This window comes from Vulpes vulpes, chromosome 1 (assembly GCF_048418805.1).
Source record: "Vulpes vulpes isolate BD-2025 chromosome 1, VulVul3, whole genome shotgun sequence".
NCBI lineage: Eukaryota > Metazoa > Chordata > Mammalia > Carnivora > Canidae > Vulpes > Vulpes vulpes.
Window position 1 is genome coordinate 60,921,499 of NC_132780.1, and position 13,222 is coordinate 60,934,720.

A 13,222-nucleotide genomic window follows, 5' to 3' on the forward strand; every position below is an offset into this window, starting at 1 on the left:
TCCTTTCTTCAGGCCATAGTTTGATTTTTTTCTTCGAAAATTTGTCCTAGTCCTCCCTGGAAAAGTTATGTTTAATTCACTATATTCCCATGTTATCTACTTCTCTAATTATGCTGGAATTATTCTTGAGTGAAAGAAACAGCCCTCTAGCACATAATAGGCATTCTGTATTTAATCTTAAAGCATTGAGTATCACCCATTGAGTCACTACTGTATCATTGGCTCTTTGCTAGGTTTGAAATATAGAAGAGCTTAAGACTTACACTTTGCTCTAAAGGAACCTATTCTAATAGGAAAGGCAAACTATTAAAATACTGGATGAGGAATAGAAAGGTTTAAAAAAGTGAATGTATGAGAGAAGGAAAGTATTCCAGGCAGAGAAGTTGTTTTAAGGAAGGTATTCAATGTGAAAGTAATACACTGTATAATAAAGCCTCATATAATAAGGAAATATTCAGGTAAGTATGCCTGACTCATTAGTTAACTCACTGAATTTCTTAGGACGTATTGGTTGCAAAGTATAGATACTTAGATTTCTTATAGAGCATATATATGTGTATTGGCAGCTGTGCAGGTATAGACAGATAAGTAGGCCTCAGAAAGAACAGAAACTCTAGTAGACTTAGGCTTCTAGATGGGCACCAGTATTAATATCACTCTAGTTTTTTAGTATTTGCTTGTACTAATTTGCTAAATACTGGCAAGTCTATTTTATAGTATTTCCACTTAAAATTAAAAGTGAAGAAATATGATTGGTTCAGCCCCCATTAGATGACATCATTTGCTATTGGCTATCTCATGAATTGGTTGTCCTTACTCAGACCTATAACTCATGACCCAACCAATTGCAGGAAGGGATAGTGTTCCTTAGACATGATGGCAGTGTGTTAGAAACCATGTATAATAAAATTGGGATGGATACTCAGGAACCAGTGAATGGAAAGTAAAGGGCAAACTGGAAATAGAGGAGCTACTGCATTTGTCAAACAGAACTATATATAAAACTGTAATAGGAACAGCAGTTCTCTCTGTTGTCTTAATAAACAATAACTGGTTTGAGTAAAAAATCTGTATGCATCTGCCGCATCAACTGTGCTGGTAAGTGAATATAACATAATGACACATATCATTCAGATGTACTTTGCAGCCAAACATTAACTTTTTTTGTTGTGGTGGTAATATAGCTTTATTAGACTACACTACGACCCTAAAATTTTAGTCTGTGAAATGTTAGCATGTCATAAAATTATATGATTTGTTATCTTCTTAATGTACAGGCTGCTCCAAATTGCTCTGAAACAGCTTTAATTCACATAGCTGATATTTTGGCAAGGATTGCCTCTGTAGAAGAAGGACTTACCTTGCTACTTTATGGAGAAAATATGAACTCTTCTGAAGAAAAAAGGTATGTGTCCATGCTTTAAGCTTGTGGAATTTTTAGCATATTTTCTCGATCTGATTCAAAGGTTCTAAAATGTCATTCAGCATGTTAATAATGAAAATCAGGATAGCTATTCTAGATAGTTAGGTTCCTGATCAGCCTCTAACAATGTATTAGGTGATTCAGGTTGAAGTAGTAACCAGGATTATGGACTATGCAGGCAGAGTAGGCCTTGATGTGAGCAACTTCAAAGTAAAAATAGGAGGGTTCACTAGATAGGATGTTTTTGCTTCTTGGACTCTTTCAGACTTCTAAAGCCATCCAGGATTGATTTGAGTTTAACCACACAAAGGTGCACAAAGGAAAAGCTAACTTGTCTATCTTCCCTCTTTACCTGGCTAAGTTCTATTTCCTGGCTGTTACCAACGATAACATTTTGGTTATACTTGTAGACTTTCTCTGCATCATAATAATGTATCAAACATATATTCATAACCACAGAATTTTTGTTTCCTCTTTATAGAAATAGCATATACAATATTCAATTTTCTTATGTGTAATCATAAGCATCTTCCTAGATGAGTGCAGAATTAAACACTTTTTAATAGCTCAGTAGTACTTTGATATGACTTTGCCATAATATTTTCAAACTTTTCTCCTATTAATGGATATCAGGTTGTATCTAGGATTTTGCCTCCATAAATAATGCTGCAATACGTGTTTTTTAAAAATCCTGTTGATTGTGGTAGGTTATATTAATCTTTGAATATTGAACTCCGCATGGCATAGCTAAAGTAAATCCCATTTTGTTATGGCATATGATTCTTTTTATACATTCTTAGATTTGATTTGCTATTCTTTGTTGAGGATTTTTATGTCTATGCTCATGAGAGATATCAGTCTGTATATTTTGTAATATCATTGTCTGATCTTGATTTAGTGGATATAGATTGTTCATAATATTCCTTTATTCCTTTTAATTGTCCATGGGATTAGTAATGATTCTCTCTCTGAATTCTGATACTAGTAATTTTTTTTTCTTTAACCTGCCTAGAAGCTTATCAATTTTATTGATGTTTTTAAAAGACCAACTTTTTTTTCCTCTGTTGATTTTATTTTTGTTTTTTAATTAATTGATTTCTGTTTTTATTTTTTATTTCATTTGGTTTTAGTTCTTTTCCTAATTTCCTATGTGGGAGCCTTGATTATTGATTTTTAGACCTATTTTCTCATCATATACATTCAATGCTATAAATTTTCTTCTAATTACTGCTTTTGCTGCATCCTACAGATTTTGATACGTTGTATTTTTGTTTTCACTTCAAATTATTTTTAAACTTCACTAAAATCTTCTTTGACCTATGTACTTATGGGTCTGAGAGTACATTTTGTATGATATATATTCTTTTTAATATAAAGGTCTTATGGCTCAGAATGTAGCTTTACTCAGTTGAGACTGAAAATATGGTTACACTGTCTTCCCACATCTAGTATTGCCAAGTCCTATGTCTAAGTTTCTTTTTTGCCTCTAAAAGTTTCTAGAACCTGATGTTTCATGAGGGTGTAACTTATTCTAGGAACTTTTAAGGCATTAGTTAGGCAATTTTATGCTGAAGACTTGCATCCTTTGGCACAGGGGTTTTTGCTTCTGTTGTGTATTTGATCATATTTCTTCTTCTGCTTTCTCTTTCTGGTGCATCTGTGATGAGATGTTGCATTTAGAGAAGTGACCATCCCTTAGCTTTTCCATTTTAATCTTTGTTTTGCTCAAAGAAGCTGTTCTTGAATTTGTCTTGGCAGTCATTTTTAATTTTTAAGAATTTTTGGCCTTGGTTTGGTACTTTTTTCAAACTTGTCAAGTGGATTGGGTTTTCCTGCCTAGGGAATAAAAGCCTAGGTGCTAGATCCTATGGCTCAGTGAGGGAGGGGCCCTTCTGGTCCAGACTGCTGACTTCAGTAACTCTGGCCACCTGTCTGACTGGATACTACATGGCTGTTCTTAGTCATATCTGGCTTCCACCTCCAGGCCTAGCCTCTCAGGATTCCCTTCTCCAGAATAGTTCCATACAGTAGAGCTTTATGGGATGATGAAATGTTCTAGATCTGCATGGTCAGGTTACCACTAGCTACTTGTGGCTCTTAAGAGCTTGAAATATGGCTAGTTTGACCAAACTGAGCTGTAGGTTTTATTTGATTGAAATTTTTAAAAGCTTTTTGTGAAAGCTGTTCTAACCAGTATCAGGTGATGGAATGTTTTGGTAACCTAATAGGTGAAAGATCTTGTTTTGATCCATACTGACCTGACTCTAGTTGAATTTGAGCATCTTATTGCTCTTATGGAGATACAGTTATTGGCTGTGTTCATTTTATGATAGCAGAGTTTCTTTCCATATCTTTTGTCCATTTGTTTTATTTTTTCAATCAACCTGAAAATCTGTGCACACAGTAAACATGCAGGGCTTAATAGCAAAAGTAGTAGTTCCTTCTTGTTCTCCAAGGCAATTACTTTTGGCTGCTTTAGATGATCATTAGATAATATTCTTCTAACACTTGATTTTAATTTAAGGCATAATCCCTTGATTTCTCTCTCCTATCCCTCTCAACCACCCATATAAACACGCCTGGATCCCCCTCCCAGCCCCCTGCTGCCCATCAATGCAATACAGTTGAACAATATCCTTCATAAGGGTCATACTGTATCTACCTACAATCTTCACAGCCCAGCTATGTGATTACTCTTTTTTCCCTACAGCTTTTCCCTATAGCTTCTTATTTTCTCGAGAGCTAATAATTTTCTTTAGCATATTTTTAAATATACTTAAATTCTACTTCATTGTTAAATCCTCCACATGGTCTTTCCTATTAAATCTTTCTGTATATTCAAATATTGAGCAAATTCCATTGATTTTAATGTTATTAAAAAAATCTTTTTGGGATACCTGAGTGGCTCAGTGGTTGAGCATCTGCCTTTGGCTCAAGTTGTGATCCCAGGGTCCTGGGATCGAGTTCTGCATCAGACTCCCTGCAGGGAATCTGCTGCTCCCTCTACCTATGTCTCTGCCCCTCTCTCTGTGTCTCTCATGAATAAATAAAATCTTTAAGAAAAAAAAATATTTTTTAAAGCTTTCTTGAGTTTATTGAAGACCTGGTGTTGTGGGTGCTGGGTGACTCAGGTGTTAAGTATCTGACTTCAGCTCAGGTCATGATCTTAGGGTCCTGGGATCGAGCCCTTTATCAGACTCGGTGCTCATTAGGGAGTCTGCTTGTCCCTCTTCCCCTGCTTGTGTGCACTCTCTCAAATAAATAAAATCTTAAAAAAAAAAAAAGACTGGTGCTATCTTGTTCTGGTATGTAGCTTTTATCATGGTAATAACCTTTATAATTGCTGTTTGTCCTAGTTCTGTGGAAAAATACCACTGAAATTTTGATAGGAGTTGCCTTCACTCTCTATCATATGTAGTTTTAACATTTTAATAATTTTCCAGTTTATAAGCACAGAATATCTTGTCATTTATTTGTATCTTCAGCTTCTTTTATCAATGTTTTGTAGTTTTTAGTATATGTGTCTTTACCTCCATGGTTAAATTTATTTCTGGGTTTTTATTTTTGATGTGACTGATTGCCTTTTGGATTTTTCTTGTTCCTTATTAATATATAGATTTGCAAAAGGTTTTTCCATATTTTGCATCTTGTAGCTTTATATAACTTATTTATTCCAATAATTTTTTGATAGTCTTTAGGGTTTTCCATATGTAGCAGCATGTCACCTGCAGGTAGTGATAGTCTTACTACTTTTCATTTGAATACCTTTTTATTTCTATTTCTTGTCTAATTGCTGTGGCTAAATTTCCAATACTGTGTTGAATATAAGTGATCCAGCGTTCAGCTGGATCCTTGTCCTTGTCAGCGTTCAGCTATTACCATTGAGTATGATACTTACTGCAGGTTTGTCATTTTTGGCCTTTATTATGTTGAGATATGTTCCCTTTTTACCTGCTTAATTGATGGTTTTTATCACAAATGGATATTGAATTTTGTCAGATGCTTTTACTGCATCTCTCAAGATGATCATATATCCTTCATTTTGTTAATGTGTATCATGTTGATTTGTGGATGTTGAACCATCTTTGCATTCCTAGAATAAATCTCACTTGATCATGGTATATGATACATTTAAAGTATTGTTGAATTCAATTTGCTAATATTGAGAGTATTTGCATCTATGTTCATTAGGGAGATTGGCCCTTAATTTTCTTTTTTTGTGGTGTCTTTGTCTGGTTTTGGTATTAGGGTAGTGCTGGTTCATAAAATGAGTTTGGAAGCTTTCCTTTCTCTTCATCTTTTGGGAATAATTTAGAAGGAATAGTTGTTAAATCTTTGAATGTTTGGTAGAATTCAAAAAAAAAAGTGAAGCCTTCTTGTCTGGGTTTTTGATCCTGATTCAATCTTCTCAGCAATCATTTTGTTCAGATTTTCTGTTTCATGATTCAGTCTTGGAATATTGTTTCTAGGAGTTTATCCAATATATTGGTGTATAATTGTTTGTAGTAGTCTCTTATGATCCTATTATACTTTTGTGGTATCATTTTTTACTTCTTTTATTTCTGACTATTCATTTGTGCCCTCTTTCTCTTGGTGAGTCTAGCTCTAATAGCTTATCAGTTTTATCTTTCAAAGAACCAACTCTTAGCTTTGTTGATCTTTCCTGTTACCTTTTTGTCTCGATTTATTTTTGACCTGATCTTTATTACTTTCTTCCAACTTTGGGCTTTATTTTTTCCCGCTAGTTCCTTTAGGTGTAAAGTTAAATTCTTTGATAGTTCCTGTTTCTTGATACAGACCTGTATTGCTAGAACTTCCTTCTTAGGACCACTTTTACTGCATCCCAGATTTGGGTATGTTGTATTTCTGTTTTCATTTGTCTTTAGGTATTTTTTTTCATCTTTGATTTCTTCTATAACCCAGTAGTTCAGTAACATGTTAATCTCTACATATTTATAGTTTTTCCAGTTTCCTTTTGTGATTGATTTCTAGTTTTATAATATTGTGGTTGGAAAAGATGCTTGAAATTATTTCAGGTTTTTTTTTTTTAAGATTTTATTTATTTATTCATGAGAGACATAGAGAGAGGCAGAGACACAGGCAGAAGGAGGAGCAGGCTCCATGCAGGGAGCCCGACATGGGACTCCATCCTGGGTCTCCAGGATCACACCCTGGGCTGAAGGCAGTGCTAAACCACTGAACCACCCGGGCTGCCCTATTTCAGTTTTCTATATTGAGACTTGCTTTGTGGCCCAACATGTGATCTGTATTGGAGAATGTTCTATGTACACTTGAGAAGAATGTATTTTCTGAATTTTGGACGAATGTTCTGTGTGTGTGTGTAGATCGATCTGTTATGTCCAACTGGTCTAATGCATTATTTAATCCAATTATTTCCTTACTGCTTTTCTGTTTGGATGATCTGTTATAACTGGGATGTTAAAATCCCCTATTACTGTATTGCTGTCAGTTTCTCCCCTTCGATCTCTTAATATTTACTTTATATGCTTTGGTGCTCCTATGTTGGGTTATATATTTAAATTATATCTTTCTGCTAGATTGATCCCTTTATCATTACATAGTACCTCTCTTTGTCATTTATTACAGATTCCGTGGTTATTGTAAGGTTCACATGTATCATCCTATATATATGGCTATCTATTTTAAATTGCTGGAAACTTAAATTTGAACATATTCCAAAACTACATTTTTACTTCCCTACCATGTTTTATGTTTCTGATGTCAACTTTTTAGGGAAAGAAAAAATAATGCCTTTTTTTAAAAAAAAAATTTTAAGTAGGCTCCATGCCCAGCATGAGCCCAATATAGGACTTGAACTCATGACCCTGAGATCAAGACCTGAGCTGAAATAATGTTTTCTGAGGCTTGCCAAGGCCTATGAGTGATCCAAGGGGAGGAAGCTCATTTAGCATCTAGTTCAGCTGATTAAAAGCCAGGTCATGAGGCAGCAGCTTTGAAAGTGTGCAAATATGTTTAGTCCTGTGGGAGGTGTGAGTTGCAAAAATCTGAGTTCCAGATGAATGTATAATATATTCTCTGGGAGGTCTTATCAAGCTGTAGTGAGGCTGGAGTGGGGGTATGCAAGGATGGTGTTTCCCTGTTTTTGTTTCCTTGGAGTGCCTCCTTAGCCCCTTGATGTGTGGGAAACCTGAAACCTATTCCTTAGGCAAAAGCTGTAGGCTAAGTAAATAGACCTTTTTCATAGGAAGATTGGGATTATTTCAGTTTGCTGGTTGTGTAGGGCTCTGGGATTGACGGCCTGCCAAGCATGGTCTTTCCTGTTATAATCTGATGGAGCTCTGTAGCCCTCATGGCCATCAGGGCCTGGTGATCAAGCTGTGTCGCCTGTGTGGTTTGTGTGCATCTGTTGGCTTGAGCAAGGCAGGTAGAAGGTGTAGAGAACAGGGCATACTCACTAGCTTTAGAAAGACAACAGGAAAATGTCTTGAGTATATGTATCCACGGGCTTCCTTAATGGAGCAGGAGAGTACCTTGTGTACTGGCTTTAGGTTGGGAACAGGAGACTGCCCTGACAGCTTGGGCTCATGCTCTAGCTAGGGAGTCGGGAGTGCTACAACTCTTCACCAGCCTCAACAAGTGCCATGAAAGCACCTTGTGCCAGCAAGGTGGTAGTAGCCCTGCTAGCTGACTATGTGGAGAGTGCATCTGTGGCATCTGCCATCCTCATCTGTCTCTGAGGAGAATCTCAGCTGTCCTCTTCCCTTCCAACCAATGTCCCTATATTAGCAAATGAGTCTCCCTTATATACAGTCTAGCAGCCTTTCTAGACTACTGTTTCTTTCGTGGATTTTGGAGCGAAACTACAAGCAAGCCCTTTAAGAGGGTCATATGTTTCCTTATAGCACTTTAAGACCCCTCTGGTTGTTAGCCTTTTTGGTTTTCCAATTAAGGTGTTCTGTGGGTTTATTTCTCTGTCGTAGATCCCAGGAGTGGGGGCCTTGATATGGGGTACCAACTTTTTACTCCTCTGAGAAAAGCACCTGTCTGGTGAGATCCCTTCTTGTTGTGTGTTACCACATCATGAGTGGGGTGTTTTTTGGGAGACTATATCTCTACTTCTACCTGTTTTGATCTGGTCCTTTTATCCTTTGTTGTGGGAAGTTATCAGATCTTTTTCACAGGGAAATGAGCATATGTAGCTGTAGATTGGGTGTGTCCACAGGAGGAGGATTTTCTTACCACTCTCTTGGACCATCCTCCAGGAACTTGCTTTTTAAATTTTTTACTGTCTTGGAAATTTCCTCAGCTTTATTTTCTAGCCCTTATATTCAGAAGATTTACATTTCTTAAGCTTTCTCTAAGAGAACATTCTTAATCTACTATCTTATTCTTGTTTCATGAGTTTAAGTTCTCTTACATTAGTGGAGATACGAAGTTTCATTTCTCATTTTCTTTTTCTCCTTCCACATTGCCTTTTCTGTGTATTGTCTTGGCTTCAGATTTTAAATTAGAGATTTCTTCAAATACTTAAAAGTCAGTAAATAGCTGTTTGAAAACTGTGCGGTAATGTGGGACCTTGTCACTTGTGGCCTTTGCTGTGGGGGGATCTTGTCATGGATTTGTTTGGGGGAATCTCTAATAGCAGCATCTTTAATCTTTGTTCTGGTCAGATTCTGTAGAAAAGGCTCTTATAGTTAGCTGCCTGCAGAGAGTGTAAGCCTAGCGGGAGAGGATGACTGGGTGGGGTAAGTGATTTCTAAGTTTTCCTGCATAAGCTTTGATTAATTTCTGTGGTACTCTACTGTTCTTAATGTTTGCCTGCCTTCCAAAAGATATCATGGGGGTGGCTATGTGGAATATGGAAGAGAAGCTGATCAGACTTCTTTTTAAGCTGACTTTCAGGCAGCCCTTCTGTTTTCAGTCCCACTTCTGCCCCTAATTCCAGAGATACTTGAAACCATCAATTTGAATTTTTTGAGAGGTTCTATGAAATAAATTCTGTCCTGTGTTCTGCATTGTGGCTGATCATTCAGTTTTTCCAGGTCCTGAATTGCTGCTGCTTTCTTTCCACTTTCTAGATTCCAAAACATTGTTACTGTCACATCCTTTCTTTTCTCCTTGACAGCTATGAAAGCCTTCTGAAAATTCCCTTTACTTCTGCATTTTAGTGTTTTAAGAGAGTGCAGTTGTGAATGTGTGTGTTCAATCTGCCAAACTCAACTGGAAGTCTTTTTCTATATAGATAACAATTCTTTTGTAATATGAAGAAGACCAACCTTTTGTTTCTTTTTATTCCCTATTGAGGTTTGTCTGAAAAAATTTTCCTATATAGACATTTAATTATGTAGTCAATTTCCCCCCCAATCATGAAGATTTCTAAGTTTTTTAGACAAAGCTTACCTTATATTGAAGTTAAATAGTTAAGACATTAAATATCAATTTCTTCTGAATCCCTATTGTGCTGTGGTTGTTACTGATTTTATTATTTATATTGACAAAAGACTGGAATCCTCCCAAATGCCCCATGACAAGAAGCTGATTAACTTGTTTTTGCACAAAGGAGCACTTGGCAACAGTGCAATGGGAACATGGAATTTTTTTATGTATTCCTATGGAGTTATCGTCAGGATATTTGTGAACAATACCGCAAAATGTTTTAGAATGCTACCTTTAAATAATAGAAGGGAATATGAATTAACAAAATCATATTGATATTTTTCAAAAAGAGTGATAAAAGGGTAAACTAAAAAGTAATAGTTTTAGAAGAAGGGAGAAAACCATGTGGGTAGGGTGGTATAGATATAAGATATACAGGGCTATGCCTTGATTTTACCTAGATTTGACTTTGGAGTCATGTAGCTCTTTCACATGCTAAATGTAAAAGTTAAATCAAAAAGAAAAATTCAAATTTAAAAGAAATTCAAACAAATGGAAATAAGTGAATTTAACTACCAAGTAAGTAACCTGCCTATGCAGAGGAAAAAAAATTACTTCAAGTGATCTGATTTGAACATTTCTAGTGGATATATCTTATGTTTGAAAAAAAGAATTCTCAGAGTGATCTTAAACTGTGTTCAATGTATTTTGAAACTATTAGCATGTATTCCAAAATGAAGCAAGTGATTAGCATCATAAGGAACTAGAATATAGAATTAAAGAAGTGAAACTTGAATTTTAAATTTATAATGGAAATAAAAGTATTAACTCATTTTTCTTATACTTTTCTTAGAACTGCTGCTTAGAACTTTCTTAGAACTGCTGCTTAGAACTGCGGCCTAGAAGTAAAGACAATCTCTTAGCATTGAGTTGGCACCCAGATTGTGGTCTCTAAATATCTAAGTTTTTGTTGTGGTTGTTGTTGTTTCCTACAAAAGGAGGAAGGGATCCTTGAAGGTAGTTGTTTCTGAACTGGGCCAGGAAATATATAAGGTGATCCTGAGATATCTTACCATTCTAGAAGGTGAGGAAGTTATCTAAGACTAAAATCATAGTGTCAGAAGTATCCCAGGCTACCAGAAGGGGCCTCTTACTGGTTTAAGATGGATAATTTGAGGATTAAAAAATGACTGTAGGGGCACTTGGGTGGCTCAGTGTTTGAGTATCTGCCTTTGGCTCAGATTGTGATCCTGAGGTCCTGGGATCAAGTCCCACATCAGGCTGTCTTCAGGGAGCCTGCTTCTCCCTCTGCCTATGTCTCTGCCTCTCTCTCTGTGTGTCTCATGAATAAATAAAATCTTTTTAAAAAAATGACTTTAATGATTGATATACATAAAGCATACCATAATGGTTTTAAAAACACTAAAATTTAAAAAAGAAAATCTTGTCAATTATCCACTAAGGTTGTGAGGATACCAACTTATCATTTTGCAAATTAATGAAAAATGTTCAAACTCTTTTTTTTTCTATTTCCTATACAAACAATTAAATAAAAACATTTATTGATTAGAGAGTGTACAAGCATGAGCATGAGTGGGAGGGACAGGAGAGAGAGAGAATCTCAAGCAGACTCCCTGTTGAGCGTGGAGCCCAATGTGGGGCTCTCTCTCCCGACCCTGAAATCATGACCTGAGCTGAAACCAAGAATAGAACACTTAACCTACTGTGCTGCCCAGGCGCCCCTGTACAAACTGTATTTTAAACAAATTTTTTTTTAACGATTTTATTTATTCATTCATGAGACAGACAGACAGACACACAGAGAGAGAGAGAGAGAGAGAGAGGGGCAGAGACACAGGCAGAAGGAGAAGCAGGCTCCATGCAGGGATCCCGATGTGGGACTCGATCCCGGGTCTCCAGGATCACGTCCTGGGCTGAAGGCAGCGCTAAACCAGTGAGCCACCCAGGCTGCCCCGCAAACTGTATTCTAATGTAACTGTTAAGTTACTGAGGATAAAGTTCTTCATAGAAAAACTTTAGTTAATGCAGAATAACTAGAAAATCATTTGGTAACTCCTAATAAAATAGTTGATGTAGGAGATTATGATGAATTGATGCTAAAACCATTAAGTAAAAGGCTTGATGGGGGGAGGACTTCCCACAGGAGAATTCAGGCTCATACCATCTGACCAGTTGATTTTTAGCACCATTAAAATTGGGAAAACCAGATATGTATCTAATGATATGATATAGTACAAGTTACACAACAGCAACTACCAATGAAGTTATTTTGTCAAGAAAAAATAAATTGAACTTTAAGCCCCTAGATATAATTATCAATTTATAGGAAATATGGAGAAGTAGAGGAACACAGATGACACCATGGTGAAGCAATTATCCACATAAAGAATGGCATGGGTAAAAAAGAAAGGAGAGGGCCTAAATGATCACAATAACTTAAAGCACTCTATGAAACTTGTTTGAATTTTGATTTATACATATCTATTATAAGGAACACCTTAAGACAGGAGAATTTTGATATGGGTGGATTATCAGATAATATTACAAATTATACTTTTGTTAGTTATACCTAGTATACATCTAGGTAAGATGATGTCTCTGTTTAGCATTTAATATTCCAGTAGAGGTGGACAGAAGGATATCTGGGATATAGCATATAATATTCCAATATAGGTGGGCAGAGGGGGAGGTGAGAGAATCAGTAAAACAAGACTGGCAAAATGTTAGTAACTGTTGCAGTTGGATGGAGGGGTATGTGGATAGTTAAGTGTGCCCTCATTATTTATCTGTACATGTGCAGGAACAGGAATATTGACATGTCAGAGAAAAGCTAGAGAACTAAAGGGGAGCCAGGCAAATGCAAAGTTTGTGATATGGCTAGACTTTTTGGTAGTACTTTAAGAGGTTGTGATTTTTAACCTTGGAGTCACTTTCAGTCTATCATGTTTTAGTCCTACAGGTGCTCATATAATTGCCCAGTTTTCGAAAAAGCTTCTTGATGAAGATATCTCTATTTTTTCTGGATCGGAAATGTTGCCTGTGGTTAAAGGAGCTTTTATTTCTGTGTGTCGTCAAATATATGGTACATGTGAAGGCCTGCAGTTGTTAATTCCTTATTGTTTGCATGAGTCTATAGCAAAGGCATGGAAGAAGGTAAGAATTTTCAAGCTTTTTATCCTCCCTGCAAATCTTTATTTCAAAGATAGTCACTGTTGTAATGCAGTTAGAGTCTCTTACTGGGGCAAATATGATTTTTTTAGCATCACAGTGCTCTAGGGAACATAATGCTTTTTAATTAGTACAGGATGACTTCACCTCATCTCCTACCAGGACAAAGTTCTAGGACAAACTGAGCACTTCAAAGTCTTTTCTTCTGGTAGGAGAGGCTTTAGATAGATTATCTTTGCATAAACTGACTTT

General features: G+C 36.3%; 1 protein-coding gene across 2 annotated transcripts in view; it reads left to right on the top strand.

The window, feature by feature from the left end:
- The window catches only part of TBC1D32 (TBC1 domain family member 32), a 206,466-nt gene that overhangs the window by 58,268 nt on the left and 134,976 nt on the right, over positions 1–13,222 (top strand). For both annotated transcript variants that reach the window (XM_072765188.1, XM_072765193.1), the window contains 2 exons: positions 1,278–1,405; positions 12,754–12,955. In XM_072765188.1, coding sequence (XP_072621289.1) covers positions 1,278–1,405; positions 12,754–12,955 — 330 coding nt within the window. The remainder of the gene's footprint in view (positions 1–1,277; positions 1,406–12,753; positions 12,956–13,222) is intronic.